The sequence below is a fragment of the Oratosquilla oratoria genome, chromosome 37 (assembly GCF_046742065.1).
Source record: "Oratosquilla oratoria isolate Oo_2021 chromosome 37, ASM4674206v1, whole genome shotgun sequence".
In the NCBI taxonomy this organism is placed as follows: domain Eukaryota; kingdom Metazoa; phylum Arthropoda; class Malacostraca; order Stomatopoda; family Squillidae; genus Oratosquilla; species Oratosquilla oratoria.
Window position 1 is genome coordinate 541,236 of NC_134813.1, and position 24,986 is coordinate 566,221.

At 42.7% G+C, this 24,986-nt stretch overlaps 1 protein-coding gene across 2 annotated transcripts in view; it reads right to left on the bottom strand.

Moving 5' to 3' along the window:
* LOC143019492 (putative U3 small nucleolar RNA-associated protein 11) overlaps positions 1-24,986 on the bottom strand; it is a 45,805-nt gene that overhangs the window by 7,158 nt on the left and 13,661 nt on the right. For both annotated transcript variants that reach the window (XM_076175135.1, XM_076175134.1), the window contains exons 3-5: positions 24,295-24,397; positions 13,651-13,843; positions 12,107-12,234 (exon numbers count right to left, since the gene is read on the bottom strand). In XM_076175135.1, coding sequence (XP_076031250.1) covers positions 12,107-12,234; positions 13,651-13,843; positions 24,295-24,397 — 424 coding nt within the window. The remainder of the gene's footprint in view (positions 1-12,106; positions 12,235-13,650; positions 13,844-24,294; positions 24,398-24,986) is intronic.

The window sequence follows — 24,986 nt, forward strand, 5'->3', positions numbered from 1 at the left end:
TTAGACAACAGAACAGTATGTGCAAATACTATACAAGATTTTAAGATAAAACTTGATGCGGAGAGATACAAAGACGGGTCACCACAAGTATAGCTCCCCTCCCATATATTACAACTAGGTAAATACCGAAAACAAGCTCTGAACTGCTAAATAGTGCTTCGCCAACATACGGAATTGGAACCAACCCTACCTAGTTGTTTACAAAAACGAGATGGGAAAAATATAATTCGAGTGACCAAAAATGTAACCATCTTTGTATCTTTGTTTCTTTTTTCTTCACGGTCATTTACATAAAAAAAAATGGAAGGAAAAAACGATAATCAAAGGGAAAAAGAACCAACAAAAAGATGCCTAGACATAAGTAGGGTCGAATCACTGTACGGGGTGATACCAAGAAGGACATGCCTGAATGAAACACCAAAGATATAACAAATGTTGGAGAAAAGAGGAGGGAAAAAAAAAAAAAAAAAAAAAAAAAAATTCTGGTTTTGATAGAGTGGTATTATGTATAGAGGAATAGAAATGGAAAGAGAACCCAGGTTTAAAAATATAATGAGAAATAGGGAAATCAACAACTTGTTAGAATAATGAAACTCAAAAGTAAATGTAAAATTATATACAAAGTAGCCCTCTTAAGAAGGGCCAATGAAAATAACAGGGAAACAGATGAGTTGAAAAAGGAACTAAATAGGATAAAGGGAGAAAATGAAAGATTGAAAAATGAAGATATGAATAGGAACAAGGCATTAAAGAAAGAGATGAAGGATCAAATGCAGGCAGTGACTGAAAAAGTGGAAGAAAAGATAAATGAAAATGACTTCCAAGAAATAAAGAAAAAGTGGAAAGTAGAACAGGAAAGTCAGAAATTATCTTTCAAAGAAATAGTGGAGAAACAGGTAAAGGCAAATGCTAAGGAAATGGTAATCCAAATAATTAAAGAGAAAGGTAATTTGGTCAGGGACACAGTGGTTAAAAAAAAGATACATTGTAATCTATGGTATTAAAGAGAAGCATGATGTTCTTAGATATCAGAAAGAAAATGAGGAAAAAAAATAGCTAAAGAAATTCTGAAAGAGATTCAAGAGGATGGACAAAGTATAATGAAATTGAAGAAACATATAGAGTAGGTAGACACTCAAAAGAAAAACAATATAGGCCACTAAAAGTAAAACTTAGGTCACATATGATTGCAGAGGCAATACTATCTAGAACAACAAAACTAGCAAATAGTGAACACAAAAATGTGTGGATAAAAAAAGAAATGAGCAACAAAGAAAAAGAAAAGGAACTTGGAAATGAAGCAAATTAAAACAAATAAAAAAGAACTGAGACTGATTTTTTTTTTTTTTTTTAGAGAATGGTGGATCTAAGGCTGAGAAAATGGTATATCAGGAAAAAGGAAACAAAGCAGACAGAAAAAGATGAGAAAGGAAAAAATTAAAGTTAGCTTATACCAACACAGATGGAATGATTTCAGGCCTGAATTAATTAAATGATTATCTGGCATTAGAAAAAACAGACATAATGGGAATAGTAGAAACTAAGTTAAAAAGTACTCTACCACTAAATACTGTGGGACAAGGTCTATATAATTGTTGGATGAAGAATAGAAAGGAAAAACAGGGTGGGGGAGTATTACTTTGGACTAGGAAAGACTTAAATGTGACAATAACAGGAGGAAAAAACAATGTAGAATCAATTATGAAAAAAGTTGAAAGCAATTACATGAAAAGTAGAAAATTTGTAGTGGATGTGCCCCCTAAAACAGTCCTGGAGAGAAAGCAATCATTCCAATCTGTTGGAAGATACAAAATATGAACTAGTATACTGAAAGTGGAAATACAGTAATTATGGGTGATTTTAATTCAAAGTAAATATGTTGGGAAGAAATGACAGTGAAAGGTGGAGAAGACCTCTGGGGCAACGTACTTCTCAATATGACCATTGAATACACAATGACTCAGTGGATAAAGGAAAACACCAGATACAAAAACAATGAAGAACTATCGAGACTGGATTTAATACTAACATCAGAACTTGAAATTGTGGACAGAATTGATTACAAAACTCCAATAGGAAAGAGTGACTATGCACTAATAGAATTTGAGCTAAAAGAGCAAATGGACCTAAGAAGAAATGAAGAACATACATTAGGAAGACTAATGTACAACAAAAGGAATTTTGAGAAACTTAAAAAAATTCTTTTGTAACAAAAACTGGGAAAATTCCTAAATGAAGAAGGAAGAGAAATGAAATATACTAAAAGAAATTTGTAATGAGGGAGTGAACAAATATGTACCAGAACAAAAGCAAGAAAGGGTATACATAAAGAACTGGTACAACAAAAAATGTAGCGAAGCTAAGGATAAAAGAGACAAAGCTTGGAAAAAATGGAAAGACAAAAAAATGAGTAAATGGCAAACATACATCAGACTAAGAAATGATTATGTAAAAATATGCAGAAATGAAAAGAGAAACTATGAAAGAGATTAGAAAAATGCAAGGAACAACCTAAACTATTTTATAGGTATGTAAATGGGAGGTTTTGCGGACATACGGGATAGGAGGGAAGCTTCTAGGAGCTGTCAAGAGTTTTTATGAGAGTAGTAGAGCTTGTGTCAGGATTAGAAATGGAGAGAGTGAGTGGTTTAAGGTAAAGGTGGGACTTCGTCAAGGATGTGTTATGTCGCCCTGGCTGTTCAACTTATACATGGATGGGGTAGTGCGAGAGGTAAATGCAAGGGTAGTGGGTCACAGATTGGAGATGGTTAAAGAAAATGGAGAAAAGTGGGAGGTGAGCCAGCTGTTGTTTGTGGATGACACTGCGCTTGTGGCAGGATCTGAGGAGGGATTCAGGAAGTTGGTGACAGAGTTTGGGAGAGTGTGTGATAGAAGAAAGCTGAAGATTAATGTGGGTAAAAGTAAGGTGATGAGATGTACAAGGGGTGAAAGTGGCAGTAGTCTGGAAGTGAGCATTAAGGGAGAGCAACTGGAGGAAGTGGATAGTTTTAGATACTTGGGTGCAAATGTGGCAGGAAAAGGTGGAGTGAAGGTGGAGGTAGAATGTAGATAGACAGAAGCGAGTAAATGCCTTGGTGGATTAAAGAGTGTAATGAGGAATAGACATTTGGGAATGGATGCTAAGGGGAGACTACATGAAGGAGTGATTGTGCCAACAGCACTGTATGGGGCAGAAACATGGAACATAAGAGAGGAAGAGAGAAGGAGTCTGAATGTGTTTGCAATGAAGTGTCTGAGAAGTATGATGGGGGTTACTAGGCTGGATAGAGTGAGAAATGAGGAGATGAGGAGGAGAACAGGGGTGGAAAGGGAGTTGGGAGATAGGGTTGATGAAAGAGTATTAGGATGGTTTGGACACATGGAAAGAATGAGTGAAGAAAGACTAGTAAAAGAGGTACGGAAGGCAGATGTGGGGGGAGTGAACATGAAGGAACGTCCTAGGATGAGGTGGATGGATGGGGTGATGGGGGCTTTGGGGAAGAGGGGAATGTCTGTTGAGGAAGGACGGGAGAGGACAGAAGACAGGGGTGAATAGAGAATGGTTGTATATGGATGATGTTGTGATGCATGAGGTGGAATGGGTGGGGGGATGGGGGGTGAGGCTTTTTCCCCCCTTACAAGGGAGGTAGCCAAAAAGGAAAAGGCATAAAATCATTCCCACCCATTCCATCCCTGAATACACTCCACACCCCTCCACCCTCCCTCTTATCTTTGCACCTCCTGGATGACGGGACATCCCTGCACCTTGTCCACTGCCCTGGGTCAGAAGCAGTATCGCAAGACACAGCACATCCACAGCAAGGTCGCTTCATTAAATCGGCGACCCCCTCCCCTCTCCATCCCCCCATGCATAAAAGGAGATGGGGAGAAATCCCTTCGGGCTGTGTCAAATTTTGCTCACACATACTACCCCATCCCCCATAGAAGAAAGCTGAAGATTAATGTCAGAAGCGAGTAAATGCCTCACATCATCATCCATATACAACCATTCTCCATTCACCCCTGTCTTCTGTCCTCTCCCGTCCTTCCTCAACAGACATTCCTCTCTTCCCCAAAGCCCCCTTCACCCCATCCATCCACCTCATCCTAGGACGTCCCTTCATGTTCACTCCCTCCATATCTGCCTTCCATACCTCTTTTACTAGTCTTTCTTCACTCATTCTTTCCATGTGTCCAAACCATCCTAATACTCTTTCATCACCCCTATCTCCCAACTCCCTTTCCACCCCTGTTCTCCTCACTTCTCACTCTATCCAACCTAGTAACCCCCATCATACTTCTCAAACACCTCATCTCAAATACATTCAAACTCCTTCTCTCTTCCTCTCTTATGTTCCATGTTTCTGCCCCATATAGTGCTGTTGGCACAATCACTCCTTCATATAGTCTCCTCTTAGCATCCATTCCCAAATGGAAAGACAAAAAAATGAGTAAATGGCAAACATACATCAGACTAAGAAATGATTATGTAAAAATATGCAGAGATGAAAAGAGAAACTATGAAAGAGATTAGAAAACTGCAAGGAACAACCTAAACTATTTTACAGGTATGTAAATGGTAAACTAAAGGATAAACAAGAAACAGAATAGCTGTGCCAGGGAAATTATGAATTTACAGAAGAACTAGAAATGGCAGAAATTATGAGCAATCATTTCAAATTGGTATTCACAACTGAGAATTCACCTAACTGTGAGGGAATAGAGAGAGAAATCCCCCCCAATGAAGGAAATAACTGTAACACAGAAGGAAATCAGTGACCAAATAAAAAACCTTGATGTCAGAAAATCACATGGTCTGGATGGAATTGCAAATTGGATACTGAAAGAATGCATAGAGGAGTTAACAGATAAAATATACAATATAATTAAATACTCACTCAAAGAAGGAAAGGTACCACAAGACTGAAAAATTGCAAATATTGTACCAATATATAAAGGAGGAAGCAAAGAAAATCCAACTAACTAAAGACCAGTCTCCCTAACAAGCACAGTAGCAAAAATTTGTGAAAAAGTTATCAAAAGTTGGAGGGAAAAAAAAAAAAAAAAAAAAAAAAAAAAAAAAAAAAAAAAAAAAAAAAAAAAAAAAAAAAAAAAAAAAAAAAAACAAAAAAAAAAAAAAATAGATACATACAATACCAAAGGCTTTTACCCCCTTACCCGGGGGTGGGGTGGGGTGGGGAGGAGCCAAAAAGAAAAAGGCATAGAAACCACTCCCACCCATTCCATTCCCTACATATTCCACTCCCCTCCACCCTCCTCCCTCCCTCCCATCTTGGCACCTCCTGGATGACGGGTCATCCCTGCATCCTGTCCACTGCCCTGGGTCAGAAGCAGTGTCACAAGACACAGCACATCCACAGCAAGGTTGCTTCATAAATTCGGTGACCTCCCCCCCTCTCTGTCCCCTCATGCAGAAAAGGAGAAGACGGGGAGAAATCTCTTCAGGCTGTGTCAAATTTTTTCCCATACATACTTTCTAACCCCCATCCCCCACCCACTCCCCCTCATGTATCACAGCATCATCCATACACAACCCTTCTCCATTCACCCCTATCTTCTGTCATCTCCCATCCTTCCTCGACAGACATTCCTCTTTTTTGTAATGCCCCTTTCACCCCATCCATCCATCTCATCCTACGATGCCCCCTCATATTCACTCCTTCCACCTCTGCCTTCCTCACCTCTTTTACTAATCTTTCTTCATTCATTCTTTCCATGTGTCCAAACCATCCTAACACTCTTTCATCAACCCTATCTCCAAGCTCCCTTTCCACCCGTTCTCCTCCTTACTGCCTCATTTCTAACTCTATCGAGCCTAGTAACCCCTATCATACTTCAGACATTTCATCTCAAACACATTCAAACTCCTTCTCTCTTCCTCTCTTATGTTCCATGTTTCTGCCCCGTACAGTGCTGTTGGCACAATCACTCCTTCATATAACCTCCTCTTAGCATCCATTCCCAGATGTCTATTTCTCATTACATTTTTTAATCCACCAAGGCATTTACTCGCTTCCCTCAATCTACATTCCACCTCCACCCCCACTCCTCCCTTTCCTGCCACATTCGCACCCAAGTATTAAAACAATCCAATTCCTAGTCTCTCTCCCTTAATACTCACTTCCAGCCTGCTGTCACTCTCTCCCCTTGTACATCTCATCACCTTAGTTTTACATACATACATATACCAAGGCTTTTTCCCCCTTACAAGGGAGGTAGCCAAAAAGGAAAAGGCATAAAATCATTCCCACCCATTCCATTCCTGAATACACTCCACACCCCTCCACCCTCCCTCTTATCTTAGCACCTCCTGGAGGACGGGTCATCCCTGCACCTTCCTTGTCCACTGCCCTGGGTCAGAAGCAGTGTCGCAAGACAGCATATCCACAGCAAGGTCGCTTCATTAAATCGGCGACCCCCCTTCTCCGTCCCCCATGCATAAAAGGAGAAGACGGGGAGAAATCCCTTCGGGCTGCGTCAAATTTTGCTCACACATACTACCTCACCCCCCATCCCCCCACCCATTCCACCTCATGCATCACAACATCATCCATATACAACTATTCTCCATTCACCCCTGTCTTCTGTCCTCTCCCAACCTTCCTCAACAGACATTCCCCTCTTCCCCAAAGCCCCCATCACCCCATCCATCCACCTCATCCTAGGACGTCCCCTCATGTTCACTCCCTCCACATCTGCCTTCCATACCTCTTTTACTAGTCTTTCTTCACTCATTCTTTCCATGTGTCCCAACCATCCTAATACTCTTTCATCAACACTATCTCCCAACTCCCTTTCCACCCCTGTTCTCCTCCTCATCTCCTCATTTCTCACTCTATCTAGTCTAGTAACCCCCATCATACTTCTCAAACACCTCATCTCAAACACATTCAAACTCCTTCTCTCTTCCTCTCTTATGTTCCATGTTTCTGCCCCATACAGTGCTGTTGGCACAATCACTCCTTCATACAGTCTCCTCTTAGCATCCATTCCCAAATGTCTATTCCTCACTACACTCTTTAATCCACCAAAGGCATTTACTCACTTCTCTCAATCTACATCCTACCTCCACCTTTTCCTGCCACATTTGCACCCAAGTATCTAAAACTATCCACTTCCTCCAGTCGCTCTCCCTTAATGCTCACTTCCAGTCTACTGCCACTTTCACCCCTTGTACATCTCATCACCTTACTTTTACCCATATTTATCTTTAGCTTTCTTCTATCACATACTCTCCCAAACTCTGTCACCAACTTCCTCAATCCCTCCTCTGATCCTGCCACAAGTACAGTGTTGTCCGCAAACAACAGCTGGCTCACCTCCCACTTTTCTCAATTTTCTTTAACCATCTCCAATCCGTGACCCACTACCCTTTCATTTACCTCTCGTACTACCCTTACTTTTGCCCACATTTATCTTCAGCTTCCTTCTTTCACACACCTGAAACTCTGTCACCAACTTCCTCAATCGCTCCTCTGATCCTGCTACAAGCAGTGCCATCAGCAAACAACAACTGGCTTATTTCCCACTTTTCTCCATTTCTTTAACCATCTCCAACCCTTGACCCACTACCCTTGCATTCACCTCTTGCACCACCCCATCTATGTAAAGATAGAACAGCTAGGGCAGCATAACACATCCCTGATGAAGTCCCACCTTTACCTCAAACCTTCACCTCTCCATTTCTAATCCTAACACTAGCTCTACTACTCTCATAAAAACTCTTGACTGCTCTTAACAGCTTTCCTCCTATCCCATATATCTGTAATACCTCCCACAGTGCCTTCCTGTCTACCCTGAATCCAAAACAATTTGGATTTAGACAAGGAAGATCACATACAACAAAAGTGATCTGCTTTTATTTGAGACTAATAGAAATAATACAAGAAAGGGATGGATGGGCAGACTGTGCCTTTTTAGGCCTACAAAAAAAAGAAAAAAATTGATAAGGTACCACACAAGAAACTAATAAGAAAAATAGAATCAATAGGTGGCATCAGAGGAAAATTATTGGAATGGATGGAAGACTTTCTGACTGGGAGAAAAATGAGGGTAGTAATTTGAGACAAATACTCGAAGTGGGAAGAAATGATAAGTGGTGTCCTGCAAGGTTCAGTACTGGCTCCAATCATGTTTGCCATATATATAAATGACATGGATGAAGGAGTAGTGTTATATGAATTTCTTCATACATACATATACCAAGGCTTTTTTCCCCTTACAAGGGAGGTAGCCAAAAAGGAAAAGGCATAAAATCATTCCCAACCATTCCATCCCTGAATACACTCCACACCCCTCCCTCTTATCTTAGCACCTCCTGGATGACGGGTCATCCCTGCACCTTGTCCACTGCCCTGGGTCAGAAGAAGTATCGCAAGACACAGTACATCCACAGCAAGGCCGCTTCATTAAATCGGCGACCCCCCCTCTCCGTCCCCCATGCATAAAAGGAGAAGACGGGGAGAAATCCCTTCAGGCTGTGTCAAATTTTGCTCACACGTACTACCTCACCCCCCATCCCCCCGCCCATTCCACCTCATGCATCACATCATCATCCATATACAACTATTCTCTATTCACCCCTGTCTTCTGTCCTCTCCCGTCCTTCCTCCACAGACATTCCCCTCTTCCCCAAAGCCCCCTTCACCCCATCCATCCACCTCATCCTAGGACGTCCCCTCATGTTCACTCCCTCCACATCTGCCTTCCATACCTCTTTTACTAGTCTTTCTTCACTCATTCTTTCCATGTGTCCAAACCATCCCAATACTCTTTCATCAACCCTATCTCCCAATTCCCTTTACACCCCTGTTTTCCTCCTCATTTCTCACTCTATCTAGTCTAGGAACCCCCATCATACTTCTCAGACACCTCATCTCAAACACATTCAAACTCCTCTCTTCCTCTCTTATGTTCCATGTTTCTGCCCCATACAGTGCTGTTGGCACAATCACTCCTTCATACAGTCTCCTCTTAGCATCCATTCCCAAATATCTATTCCTCATTACACTTTTTAATCCACCAAGGCATTTACTCGCTTCTCTCAATCTACATTCTCCCTCCACCCTTCACTCCACCTTTTCCTGCCACATTTGCACCCAAGTATCTAAAACTATCCACTTCCTCCAGTCGCTCTCCCTTAATGCTCACTTCCAGTCTACTGCCACTTTCACCCCTTGTACATCTCATCATCTTACTTTTAACCACATTTATCTTTAGCTTTCTTCTATCACATACTCTCACATCTATCTTCATAGATGACGCAAAAATACTAGAGAAAGTAAAAACAGAAGAGGATTGTGAATCATTAGAGTTAGACCTGGGCAAAATCTGGAAATGGACTCAAAAGTGGGAAGTGAACCTCAATATTAAAAAATGTAGTATAATGGAGTTTGGAAAAAGTAAAATCAGAATATCAAGAATTATAAAATTGGTAAAGAAGTTAAAAAAGTGAACGCGGAAAGAGACCTTGGAGTAATAATCAGCAAAGACATGAAACCGGACAAACATATTAATAAAATAGTTGGAGAAACCTTCAACCTATTAAGGTCAATGAAAGTGGCATTTGACTACTTGGATAAGGAAATGATTAAAAAAATATTAGTTACACTAATAAGACCAAAACTGGAGTAAGCAGCAACACTATGGACACCCAGTACTAAAAAGAATATAAAAAAATTAGAAAGAATACAAAGAGCAACAACAAAGTTGGCACTAACTCTTTCCAAATTAACATACAAACAAAGATTGTCCAAATTGGAATTACCAACTCAGGAACAAAGGAGAGTATGAGGAGATCTGCTGACTATCTATAGAATCATGAAAGGAAAGGAAATCCTAGATAGGAATGATTTGCTAAAATGGGACAATGGAAAAACAAGAAGACATGAAAAAAAAGGGGATAACTATAGGAGATCTGGAGGGAAAAAAAAAAAAAAACAAAAAGTTCCCACACAGAGTACTGGATACCTGGAATAACATAGATAAAGAAACAGTATGTGCAAACACTATTCAAGATTTTAAGAAAAAACTTGATGCTGAAAGATGCAAAGATGGGTCACCATGAGTATAGCTCCCTTCCTGTATAATACAACTAGGTCATTACATACATATACCAAGGCTTTTTCACCCTTTCAAGGGAGGTAGCCAAAAAGAAATAGGCATAAAATCATTCCCACCCATTCCATCCCTGAATACACTCCACACCCCTCCACCCTCCCTCTTATCTTAGCACCTCCTGGATGACGGGTCATCCCTGCACCTTGTACACTGCCCTGGGTCAGAGGCAGTGTCGCAAGTCACAGCACATCCACAGCAAGGTCGCTTCATTAAATCGGTGACCCACCCCCCCTCTGTCCCCCCATGCATAAAAAGAGAAGACGGGGAGAAATCCCTTCGGGCTGCATCAAATTTTGCTCACACATACTACCTAACCCCATCCCCCCACCCATTCCACCTCATGCATCACAACATCATCCATATACAACTATTCTCCATTCACCCCTGTCTTCTGTCCTCTCCCATCCTTCCTCTCTTCCCCAAAGCCCCCTTCACCCCATCCATCCACCTCATCCTAGGATATCCCTTCATGTTCATTCCCCCCACATCTGCCTTCCATACCTCTTTTACTAGTCTTTCTTCATTCATTCTTTCCATGTGTCCAAACCACCCTAATACTCTTTCATCAACCCTATTTCCCAACTCCCTTTCCACCCCTGTTCTCCTCCTCACCTCCTCATACACCAATGGCTTTTTCTCCATTACAAGGGAGGTAGTCAAAGTCAAAGGCATAAATGCACTCCCACCCAATTGATCCCCACACACTCCATTTCCATTCATCACCCATCCATTCCTCCCTTCTGGGCTCCTCCTGGATGACAGGTCATCCTTTCATCTCACCCACTGCACTGGGTCAGAAGCAAGGTGGCAATACGCAACACATCCACATCAAGGCCGCCTTATTTAATTGACAACTCCTCTCTCTGTCCCTTCATGCAGAAATAGAGAAGATGGGGAAAAATCTCTTTGGGCTGCATCAAAATATCATTCACACATACTCTCTTACCCTCCTCATCCCCCACCCACTCTCTTTGATGCATTACAGCATTATTCATACACAACCATTCTCCACTCACCCCTATTGTCTGTCTTCTCCATTCCTTCCTTAACAGACATTCCCCTCTTTCCCAATGCCCCTTTTACCCACCTATCCATCACATCTTTAGTTATCCACTCATGTTCACTACTTCCACACCTCATTTACTAATCTTTCATTCTTTCCATTTATCCAAACCATCCCAACATTCTTTCATCATTCCCATCTCCTAACTCCCCCTTTTCACCCCTGCTCTCCTCCTCACCTCCTTATTTCTCTCTATGCAGCCTAGTAACTCCTACCATACTTCCCAGGTATTTCATCTCAAACACATTTAACCTCTTCACTCCGGGGCACATCACACATCTGGCAGCATTAGCTGCCCGACGTGCGATGTTGCGTCATAATAATCGCATTATAAAAAATAAAGTCAGTGCTCAATCGTTCGTTCTCTTTCACCCATGAATTTTGATAACCATAGAAAATATGATGAAGCCAGTTTAGAGAGAATGGAGGTTACGTAGGTACGACTACAATAAATATAATCAAGACGCCGACGTCGGCATCATCGCGTACCCACTTGCTCCTCATGATGCCTACGTAGGCATCACCGTATGGAAGTGGTTAAACTCTTCCTCTCTTATGTTCCATGTTTCTGCCTTCATATAATCTCCTCTTAGCATCCATTCCCACTTTCAATTCCCCAAGGCATTAATATGATTCTCTCAATCTACATTCTACCTCCACCTCCACTCCTCCCTTTACCACCACATTTGCCCCCAAATATCACTTCCTCCAGTCTCTCTCCCTTAATACGCACTTCAAATTTGCTGCCATCCTCTCCCCTTGTACTTTTACTCACATTTGCCTTCAACTTCCTTCTTTTGCACACCTTCCCAAACTCCATCACTAACTTCTTTAATCCTGCTACAGTGTTGTCAACAAACAACAACTGGCTTATCTCCCATAAAAAAAAAACTATTTACTAACTTGGAGGGACCCAGTTTTCTTCAGGCTTCCTATGCCTTTAGCTAGTTGAGACTTGCGTAACCTGTTGAAGGTTCTGTTGAGCAGTGCTGGATGTGTATCTAACAATTTAGCTGGATCAGCTTTCTTTGCTGGTAGGTAGACAAAAAAAAAATATCAATTAGAATTTTTGTTTGTTTGTATGAATATATTGCCACACAACTTTTTATTTGTTGAAAATGACACTGCACATTTACAAAATTACCATGTTTCAATATATATATATATATATATATATATATATATATATATATATATATATATATAATGTGTAGAGGTAAAGGAGGCTTTTTGGACAGGTTTAAATGAGTGCATAGAGGGTTAAGGGAGAAATGTCACTATAGTGGTATTGGGAGATCTCAATGCTGGGTTAGAAAATGAACAAATAGACAGAGTGGTTGGAAAGTGTGGAGTTCCAGGAAAAAAATTGTTGTAGTGAGATGATGGTCATGTGTCTAGAGAGTTGATGATGGCAAATACAGTGTTTAGGAAGAAAGTCAAGCATAAATACACATGGGAGAGGGTGGTGGATGGAAAGGTGGTAGATAGGTCTTTAATGGACTATATAGTGGTAACCTGAAGAATAGGAATAGTATTGGATGCATGTTCTAAGGGGAGAGAGTGGAGGATAGATGGAAAAAGAGGAAAAGTACAAAAGGTAGGGAGGTGCTTAGAGTTATCTGTTTAAGTGAGAAAGAAAAGGAGGTGAACAAGAAGCTGAAAGAAGAGTGAAAGGGAGGGAAAGATAGAGTAGAACTAGGAGTGGAGGAGGAATGGGGATGGTTCAAGGAGGGAGTTACATGGTGTGCAAATATGGAGTGTGGAACAAGGAGGATGGGAGGAAATAGAAGGAAGGGTAGCGAGTGGTGGGATAAGGAAGCAAAGAAGGTTGTAGAAGAGAACAAGCAAGCTTTCACAGATTGGTTACAAAATAGGACGGGAGAATCATATGAGAGGTACAAAGAAAAGAGAAGTAAAGCATAAAATAAAGGAGGCAAGGAGGAGAGCAGATGTGAAATGGGTAAGAGTATGACAGAAAACACATGATTGTGTACAATGCAGTCTTCCATAATGTGTTGTATAGATACTGGAGTTGGAGGCATGGGTGTGAATGGCCTCCTATTGGCAAAGAGGTGCTCTGGAAGGGGCGGGAGGGGTTGAGGCAAGTCAGTCAGCCAACAAGCATGAACAAGGTACATATTACATATCCATTTCATGACACTTTTTGTGTAGTTTGACTATTCCACAAACCTTTAAAGCCCACATAATATGAAACCCACAATATACAATACAAAGGCCAATTATTAACCTTTTTACATATTGCACTGCCTGGGATCAACTTTACACGACACATGCATGTAAGTTTTATCAACTTGATTATTATTCTTAGCTATTTCAAGCATACCTTGCTATGATTTAAATGAAGTTGCCTGGTACATGGGTGCTGGACAAAAAGAAATCTACTGTACCAATAAAGCAGAATGCATAAAATAATCCTAGTCCCTTACCTTCCTCCTCTGTATCTACAAAGATAATATGGGAGTTTCTGGGTTGTTCAGAATCCAGTATATGGAGTTGGGCCTTTAATTTTTCAATTTTCTTCCTTTCAAGTGACCGTCGATGTGTTACATAAGTAAGGTCCTCAGCAACATCAGAAACAGTCAGTTCCTCATCTTTCACTATTTCATGGTGAACACCAGCCTAAAAATTATATTTATTTTTGTTATCCTTAGCTGCTAAAATCTATCTACCAAAACCCTTCTTCCCCCTTATAACTGAAGTCACAGCCAGTTTTTGGCATAGGCCATATAGGTGGTCACCTAGGGCGCTACCTGCTGAAAATGAGCACCCATGACAGCAAATAAATCACAAGTGCTGTATTAATTAAATGATTAAACATTTTCTGCAATGAGGTGAATTAGTCTGCAAACATTGCCACTATCAACTGAGGTCAATAGAGCTCACATAAGTGCTATTATAAATTTATAATTGTATGCATGCATGGTGTATGTGTATCGGGAAGATGGGGAAAGGGAGCAGACAGTGGAGGTACCAAATTCTGATCTTGCCTAGGGTGCAAAAATAGCTAAAACCAGCCCTGAGTGACATAACTGCCAAAGTGAATTACCCTTCTAAGACTAAGTGCCCTGACTCCCAGCTAAAGGCCATAACAGCAGTCTAGTTTCCCTTATACAATGAAGGGTTAAACTTGACACATTCAACCTTTTATTGGACAAAGACCATCCCACTCTTTAAATCAAACTGTCTGAAAACTTAAAAAATACGTAATGTACCATTGTCTGATAGTGAATTCAAGTCTTTGATCCCATGATTGAAGAACTTTGGTTCGAGTGGTGTCCAAGTGCAATCTGCAAAGTGAGATGATGGCCCCAACAGAGCAAATGATATAAATGACCCCAAAGCAATGAAAATCCTGAGTGGCATCTATCCAAGAACAATCTGCAGGAGGCCTCATGCCCCTCGACCTGTGGGTGAGATGGTGGCTCAATCAAAGCAAGAAGAAGAAAAAAAAAAAAAAAAAAAAAAAAAAAAAAAAATATATATATATATATATATATACTAAGGCTTTTTTTCCCCTTACCAGGGGGGTAGCCAAAAAGAACAAGGCACCAAAACATTCCCACCCATTTCATCCCTGAAAACACTCTACACCCCTCCACCCTCCCTCCCATCTTAGCACCTCCTAGATGACGGGTCATCCCTGCACCCTGTCCACTGCCCTGGGTCAGAAGCAGTGCCGCAGGACACAGCACATCCACAGCAAGGCCGCTTCATTAAATCGGCGACCCCCCCTCTCCGTTCCCCCATATAAAGGAGAGGACGGGGAGAAATCCCTTCGGGCTGCGTCAAAATTTTTGCTCACACACACTACCTCACCCCCATTCCCCCGTCCAATCCACCTCATGCATCACAACATTTTCCATATACAACCATTCTCCATTCACCCCTGTCTTCTGTCCTCTCCCGTCCTTCCTCAACCGACATTCCCCTCTTCCCCAAAGCCCCCTTCACCCCATTCATCCATCTCATCCTAGGACATCCCCTCATGTTCACTCCCTCCACATCTGCCTTCCATACCTCCTTTACTAGTCTTTCTTCACTCATTCTTTCCATGTGTCCAAACCATCCTAATACTCTTTCATCCACCCTATCTCCCAGCTCCCTTTCCACCCCTGTTCTCCTCCTCACTTCCTCATTTCTCACTCTATCCAGCCTAGTAACCCCCATCATACTTCTCAGACACTTCATCTCAAACACATTCAAGTTCCTTCTCTCTTCCTCTCTCATGTTCCATGTTTCTGCTCCATACAGTGCTGTTGGCACAATCACTCCTTCATACAGTCTCCTCTTAGCATCCATTCCCAGATTCCTATTCCTCATTATACTTTTTAAACCACCAAGGCATTTACTCGCTTCTCTCAATCTACATTCTACCTCCACCTTCACTCCACCCTTTCCTGCCACATTTGCACCCAAATATCTAAAACTATCCACTTCCTCCAGTTGCTCTCCCTTAATGCTCACTTCCAAATTACTGCCACTTCCACCCCTTGTACATCTCATCACCTTACTTTTACCCACATTTATCTTCAACTTTCTTCTATCACACACTCTCCCAAACTCTGTCACCAGCTTCCTCAATCCCTCCTCCGATCCTGCCACAAGCGCAGTGTCGTCCGCAAACAACAGCTGGCTCACCTCCCACTTTTCTCCATTTTCCTTAACCATCTCCAATCCCTGACCCACTACCCTTGCATTCACCTCTCGCACCACCCCATCCATGTATAAGTTGAACAGCTAGGGTGACATAACGCATCCCTGACGAAGTCCCACCTTTACCTCAAACCACTCACTCTCTCCATTTCCAATCCTGACACAAGCTCTACTACTCTCATAAAAACTCTTGACAGCTCCTAGAAGCTTTCCTCCTATCCCGTATATCCGCATAACCTCCCACAGTGCCTTTCTGTCTACCCTGTCGTAAGCCTTTTCCAGATCCATAAAGGCCCAGAAAACATCCTTCCCCTTACCTATAGCTTTCTCACATATCTGTCTTACCACAAAAATCTGATCTACACAACCTCTACCTGTCCTAAACCCACACTGTTCCTCACCAATTACTCCCTCTCTTCCTCTCCTAATCCTCTCAATCAAGATCCTCCCATAAGCCTTACCAACTACACTTAACAAGCTAATCCCTCTGAAACTATTACATTCACACTTGTCCCCCTTTCCCTTGTAAAGTGGAACTATACACACACTCCTCCAGTCCTCTGGCACTCTACCTTCTCTCCAGCAAACATTAAATAACCTAACCAACCAGTCCACCATCACTATACCTCCTTTTTTAAGACATTCTGCATGGCATCCATCCAGACCAGGTGCCTTACCTGCTTTCATCATCTTAACTGCTGCCTTCACTTCATCCTTCCTTATTTCTCCTCCATTTTCCTCACTCATCACTCTCATTTTCTTAGCATTTCCCACCGCAGCTATCTTTCCCTCCTTATCCTCCTTCACATTAAGCAACTCCCTAAAATATTCTGCCCATCTTCCCCTTACTGCCTTCTCCTCCATTATCATCTCTCCATCTGCACCTTTTACCTTTTCTTCCCTACTTGATTCGCCTCCTCTTCCTCTCTTAATTTCCTTCCAAAACATCTTTTTATTACTTTCAAAATTTTCTGTCATACTCTTACCCCATTTTACATCTGCTCTCCTCTTTGCCTCCTTTACCTTTTTCTTTACTTCTCTTTTCTTTTCCCTGTACGTCTCATATGACTCCCTCGTCCTACTTTGTAACCAATCTGTGAAAGCTCGCTTCTTCTCTTCTACAACCTTCTTCATTTCCTCATCCCACCATTCACTACCCTTCCTTCTATTTCCTCCTGACCTTCTTGTTCCACACACCATCCTTGCACACTTTGTGACTCCCTCCTTGAACCATCCCCATTCCTCCTCCACACCTACCTCCACTCTATCCTTCACTCTCTCCCACTCCTCCCTCAGCTTCCTCTTGTACTCCCTCTCCTTTTCCTCTTCGTTTAGAGAGTTCACTCTAAGCACCTCCCTACCTTTTGTCCCCTTCCTCTTCCTCCATCTGTCCTCCACTCTCAACTTACCTTCCACCAGAAAATGATCTGATATTCCCCCACCCTCTCCCCTTAGCACATGTACATCCCTAACTCTTCCTATCATAATCCTATTTACCACTACATAGTCCATTAAAGCTCTATCTACCACCTTTCCCTCCACCACCCTCTCCCATGTGTATTTATGCTTGACTTTCTTCCGAAACACTGTATTTGCTATCATCAACTCTCTTTCTAGACACATTTCCACCATCAACTCTCCACTACGATTCTTTCCTGGAACACCACATTTCCCAACCACTCCATCAATTGGCTCCTTTCCTACCCTAGCATTAAGGTCTCCCAGTACTTTTACATTTACACTTCTCCCTAAACCCTCTATGCACTCATTTAAATCTATCCAAAAGGCCTCCCTTTCTTCTACATTCTTCTCACTGCCAGGCCCATATGCACTTACAAAAACCCACATCTCCTTTCCCAGTTTCACCTTCATCCACATTATCCTTGAGGAAACCTCCTTCCACTCCACTACACGTTTACCTATCTCTTCACTTACTAGTATAGCCACCCCTTCCCTCCCTCGCCCTCTCTTCACTCCTGATAACCTCCCACTTACACTCCCAAACTTACAATCGACCTTCCCTTTCAGCTTAGTTTCACTCAAAGCCAACACATCCATCTTTCTTCTCACAAACATACTACCTATCTCTTCCCTTTTACTCTCATCTGTACCACATCCACGCACATTAAAAGACCCAAACCTTAGGGTGCTGGACCGAGGCCCTCCAGCCCCTCTTATGCCTCTGCCTTTTTTTCTAGGAATGTGCCCTGTAGGGCTACAAGGAGAGGGATGCCTAGTCCCAATCCCCGTCCCTTTTTTTCTCGCCTCTTACAATCCAAGTGGGAATACTTGGTGGCAGTATTCTTTTCCCCCACCACAGGGAATTCCCCCACCATAGAAAAAGAAAATACTCAGAGAAATGGTACAGTATAGCAACAAGGGTTGGGGGACAGCATAACGGAGGGACAGTCGTAGTATAAAAGTGTCATCATTTTTCTATGAACAGAGTTTTCCTCTATCATAGACAAAATGATGTGTGGCTCTGGTCCGTAGGGGCGCCCCATATAGACCCTAAAGTATCGACTGCATGCTACTTTGCCACAGTAACAAGCAGCCAAAATAAATAAAAACAAATTAATAAAATAAACACAAATACATACATACATATACATACATATACCAAGGCTTTTTCCCCCTTCCAAGGGAGGTAGCCAAAAAGGGAAAGGCATAAAAACACTCCCACCCATTTCATCCCTAAATACCCTCCACACCCCTCCCACCCTTCCTCTCATCTGAGCACCTCCTGGATGACGGGTCATCCCTGCACCCTGCCCACCGCCCTGGGTCAGAAGCAGTGTCGCAAGACACAGTACATCCACAGCAAGGCCGCTTCATTAAATCGGCGACCCCCCCTCTCCATCCCCCTTTGCATATAAGGCGAGGACGGGGAGAAATCCCTTCGGGCTGCGTCAAAATTTACTCACACATTACTACCCCACCCCCCACCCCCCCGCCCATTCCTCCTCATGCAGTCACAACATCATCCATATACAACCATTCTCCACTCACCTCTGTCTTCCGTCCTCTCCCTTCCTTCCTCAACAGACATTCCCCTCTTCCCCAAAGCCCCCTTCACCCCATCCATCCACCTCATCCTAGGATGTCCCCTCATGTTCACTCCCTCCACATCTGCCTTCCATACCTCTTTTACTAGTCTTTCTTCACTCATTCTTTCCATGTGTCCAAACCATCCTAATATTCTTTCATCAACCCTATCTCCCAAATCCTTTTTTACCCGTTCTCCTCCTCACCTCCTCATTTCTCACTCTATCCAGCCTAGTAACCCCCATCATACTTCTCAGACACCTCATCTCAAACACATTCAAACTCCTTCTCTCTTCTTCTCTTATGTTCCACGTTTCTGCCCCATACAGTGCTGTTGGCACAATCACTCCTTCATACAGTCTCCTCTTCGCATCCATTCCCAAATGTCTATTCCTCATTACACTCTTTAAACCACCAAGGCATTTACTCGCTTCTCTCAATCTACATTCTACCTTCACTCCACCTTTTCCTGCTACACTTGCACCCAAGTATCTAAAACTATCCACTTCCTCCAGTCGCTCTCCCTTAATGTTCACTTCCAGTCTACTGCCACTTTCACCCCTTGTACATCTCATCACCTTACTTTTACCCACATTTATCTTTAGCTTTCTTCTATCACATACTCTCCCAAACTCTGCCACCAGCTTCCTCAATCCCTCCTCTGACCCTGCCACAAGCGCATTGTCGTCCGCAAACAACAGCTGGCTCACCTCCCACTTTTCTCCATTTTCTTTAACCATCTCCAATCCCTGACTCACTACCCTAGCATTCACCTCTCGCACCACTCCATCCATGTATAAGTTGAACAGCCAGGGCGACATAACGCATCCTTGACGAAGTCCCACCTTTACTTCAAACCACTCACTCTCTCCATTTCTAATCCTAACACATGCTCTACTACTATCATAAAAACTCTTGACAGCTCCCAAAAGCTTTCCTCCTATCCCATAAATCTGCATAACCTCCCACAGTGCCTTTCTGTCTACCCTATCATAAGCTTTTTCCAGATCCATAAAAGCCCAAAAAACATCCTTCCCCTTTCCTATAGCTTTCTCACATATCTGTCTTACCACAAAGATCTGATCTACACAACCTCTACCCGTCCTAAATCCACACTGTTCCTCACCAATTACTCCTTCTGTTCCTCTCCTAATCCTCTCGATTAAGATCCTCCCATAAGCCTTCCCTACTACACTCAACAGGCAAATCCCTCTGAAATTACTACATTCACACTTGTCCCCTTTTCCCTTGTAAAGAGGAACTATACAGGCACTACTCCAGTCCTCCAGTACTCTACCCTCTCTCCAGCAAACATTAAATAACCTCACCAACCAGTCCACCATCACTGAACCTCCCTTTTTCAGACATTCTGCATGACATCCATCCAGACCAGGTGCCTTACCTGCTTTCATCATCTTTACAACTGCCTTCACCTCATCCTTCCTTATTTCTCCTCCATTCTCCTCACTCATCACTCTCATTTTCTTCGCATTTCCCACTGCAGCTATCTTTCCTTCCCTATCCTCCTTCACATTCAGCAACTCCCTAAAATATTCTGCCCATCTTCCCCTCACTGCCATCTCTTCCATTATCATCTCTCCATCTGTACCTTTTACCTTTTCTTCCCTACTTTATTCGCCTCCTCTTCCTCTCTTAATTTCTTTCCAAAACATCTTTTTATTACTTTCAAAATTTTCTGTCATACTCCTACCCCATTTCACATCTGCTCTCCACTTTGCCTCCTTTACCTTTTGCTTTACTTCTCTTTTCTTTTCTTTGTACGTCTCATATGACTCCCCTGTCCTCTTTTGTAACCAATCTGTGAAAGCTCGCTTCTTCTCTTCTACAACCTTCTTTGTTTCCTCATCCCAACATTCACTACCCTTTCTTCTATTTCCCCCTGTCCTTCTTGTTCCACACACCATCCTTGCACACTTTAAGACTCCCTCCTTGAACCATCCCCATTCCTCCTCCACACCCCTCTCTGCTCTATCCTTTACTCCCTCCCACTCCTCCTTCAGCTTCTTTTCGTACTCCTTCTCCTTTTCCTTTTCATTCAAGGAGTTCACTCTAAGAACCTCCCTACCTTTTGTCCCTTTCCTCCTTCTCCATCTATCCTCCACTCTCAGCTTACCTTCCACCAAAAAATGATCTGATATTCCCCCACCCTCTCCCCTTAGCACATGTACATCCTTAACTCTTCCTATCGTAATCCTATTTACCACTACATAATGCATTAGCGCTCTATCTACCACCCTTCCCTCCACCACCCTCTCCCATGTGTACTTATGCTTGACTTTCTTCCGAAACACTGTATTTGCTATCATCAACTCTCTTTCTAGACACATTTCCACCATCAACTCTCCACTACGATTCTTTCCTGGAACTCCACACTTCCCAACCACTCCATCGATTGGACCATTTCCCACCCTAGCATTAAGGTCTCCCAGTACTATTACATTGACCTTTCTTCCTAAACCCTCTATGCACTCATTTAAATCTATCATTTAAATCTAACACAAATGAAAATAAATAAACATATATATATACATACCAAGGGCTTTTCCCCTTAACAAGGGAGGTAGCCAAAGTCAAAGGCATAAATCCATTCCCACCCATTTCACCCCCACGTTCTCCACTCCCTTTCATGATCCCTCTCTCCCTCCTTTCTTCATCTGGTGCCCAAATTTTGGCTAAAGTGCTTTTCAGGGAGACCAATCTGTAATTAGTTGGTTCTTCTTTTCCACATCTGGTGCCCATCTTCGATGTGAGTGATGTCCAAGTAATCTACAAGAGGCTTTTAGGGCCTTGAACTGTGGGTGAGTTAGTGGTCCAATTAGAGCAAATGACCAAAATGATACACAAGAAAAAACATACATACCCCAAGGCTTTTTCCCCCTTACAAGGGAGGTAGCCAAAAAGGAAAAGGCATAAAATCATTCCCACCCATTTCATCCCTGAATACACTCCACACCCCTCCACCCTCCCTCTTATCTTAGCACCTCCTGGATGACGGGTCATCCCTGCACCTTCTCCACTGCCCTGGGTCAGAAGCAGTGTCGCAAGACACAGCACATCCACAGCAAGGCCGCTTCATTAAATCGGCGACCCCCCCTCTCCGTCCCCCCATGCATAAAAGGAGAAGACGGGGAGAAATCCCTTCGGGCTGCATCAAATTTTGCTCACACATACTACCTCACCCCTCATGCATCACAACATCATCCATATACAACCATTCTCCATTCACCCCTGTCTTCTGTCCTCTCCCGTCCTTCCTCAACAGACATTCCGCTCTTCCCCAAAAGCCCCCTTTACCCCATCCATCCACCTCATCCTAGGACGTCCCCTCATGTTCACTCCCTCCACATCTGCCTTCCATACCTCTTTTACTAGTCTTTCTTCACTCATTCTTTCCATGTGTCCAAACCATCCTAATACTCTTTCATCAACCCTATCTCCCAACTCCCTTTCCACCCCCATTCTTCTCCTCACCTCCTCATTTCTCACTCTATAAAAAAAAAAAAAAAATCCCCCAGAGTTGCAAGGTATACATATAGCAAAGGTCCCCCCCCCCTTACAAGGGAGGTAGCCAAAAAACAAAGGCATAAAAACCATTCCTACCCATTCCATCCCTAATACATTCCACTCCCCTCCACCCTCTACCCTCCCTCCTATCTTGGCATCTCCTGAATCATGGGTCATCCCTGCATCCTGTCCACTACCCTGGGTCATAAGCCGTGTTGCAAGGCACAGCACATCCAGAGCAAGGTCACTTCATTAAATCGGCGAGCTCCCCTCTTCGTCCCCCCATGCAGAAAAGAAGGCGGGAAGAAATCCCTTCGGGCTGGGTCAAAATTTTCTCACACATACTACCTCACCCCCCCCATCCCCCCCCCATTCCACCTCATGCATCACATCATCATCCATATACAATCATTCTCCATTCACCCTGTCTTCTGTCATCTCACATCCTTCCTCAACAGACATTCCCCTCTTCCCCAAAGCCCCTTTTACCCCATCCATCCATCTCATCCTAAGTCGGCCCCTCATGTTCACTCTCTCCACACCTCTTTTACTAGTCTTTCTTCACTCATTCTTTCTGTGTGTCCAAACCATCCCAATGCTCTTTACTCCACCCTATCTCCCAACTCCCTTACCACCACTGTTATCCTCCTCACCTCCTTATTTCTCACTATATCCAGCCTACTAACCCCTATCATACTTCTCAGACACCTCATCTCAAACACATTCAAACTCCTCTCTTATGTTCCATGTTTCTACCCCATACAGTGCTGTCAGCACAATCACTCCTTCATACAATCTCCAGTTAGCATCCATTCCCAAATGTCTATTTCTCATTACACTTTTTAATACACTAAGGCATTTACTCGCTTCTCTCAATCTACATTCTACCTCCACTCCTTCCTTTCCTGCCACATTTGTACCCAAGTATCTAAAACTATCCACTTCCTCCAATCTTTCTCCCTTAATGCTCACTTCCAGTCTGCTGTCAAGAGTTTTTATGAGAGTAGTAGAGCGTGTGTCAGGATTAGAAGTGGAGAGAGTGAGTGGTTTGAGGTAAAGGTGGGACTTTGTCACGGATGTGTTATGTTGCCCTGGCTGTTTGACTTATACATGGATGGGGTGGTGTGAGAGGTAAATGCAAGGGTGGTGGGTCAGGGATTGGAGATGGTTAAAGAAAATAGAGAAAAGTGGGAAGTGAGCCAGCTGTTGTTTACAGATGACACTGTGCTTGTAGCAGGATCAGAGGAGGGATTGAGGAAGTTAGTGACAAAGTTTGGGAGTGTGTGAAAGAAGGAAGTTCAAGATAAATGTGGGTAAATGTTTGGTGATGAGATGTACAAGGGGTGAAAGTGGCAGCAGACTGGAATTGAGTTACAAGGTACATGTATGAAACCTGGACCCAAGAGCATATGCATGGGGCTCAGCCTATCTCTCTTCCCCCACCCCCCCCAATTTCAGATTCCTGCCTCTGGCACCTACACTTTTGCCCTGAGTGGTGTGCAAGTGCAATCCACAGGAGGCCTCATGGCCCTAGTCCTGTGAGGGAGACAGTGGTCCAATCAGAGGAAGTAACATAAATGACCCCAAATATGAGAGAACATAGGCAACAGATTGACTGATCCTATGACTACTACAGATTTTATTCTGACTAAAATCAGACAATCACATTCAGAAAAGGGGTAGAGGCTGGACAAAATAAAGCCACAATCAACTGAAGCCCCACCTTCTTCAGACTGATCCTCAGCCGAACAAAATAATCTGGTTAAAACATGACAAAACATATGTCATCTGAAGAAAAGGATTAATGAATACGAATAATGTTCCATCCAAAACAACACTATACTAACTTTGGTTTCACTGTTGATCATGTGATAATCAAATTCATCTGGATTCTTGTTCAAAGCTCTCTTTCTCAAGGTTTTCAGCACATTATTCTTCTCATTCTGATCTCTGAAAAGGTGGATAAATATCAATATTAGTACAGATTAATATGAGCTTAATAGTAAATATATCAAGATTACCAGCAGTCACCACTTTCAAATAATTAAAATTACATTAGTCAAAGCAAAGAGTGGAGGATAGGTGGAGAAAGACGAAAAGGGCAGAAGGTAGGGAGGTGCTTAGAGTGAACTGCTTAAATGAGAAAGAAAAGGTGTATAAGAAAAAGCTGAGAGAGGAATGGGAGGGAGTGAAGGATAGAGTAGAACTAGGAGTGGAGGAGGAATGGGGATGGTTCAATGAGGGAGTTATAAGGTGTGCAAAGATGGTGTGTGGAACAAGGAAGATAGGAGGAAATAGAAGGAAGGGTGGTGAGTGGTGGGATAAGGAAGCAAAGAAGATTGTAGAAGAGAAGCAAGCTTTCATAGATTGGTCACAAAGTCAAAAGTACAAATTCAAAAGTACAAAGTCAAGAGAAGAGAAGTAAAGCATAAGATAAAGAAGGCAAAGAGGAAGGTAGATGTGAAATGAGGAAAGAGTATGACAGAAAATTTTGAAGGTAATAAAAATGTTTTGGAAGGAAATTAAGAGAGAAAAAGGA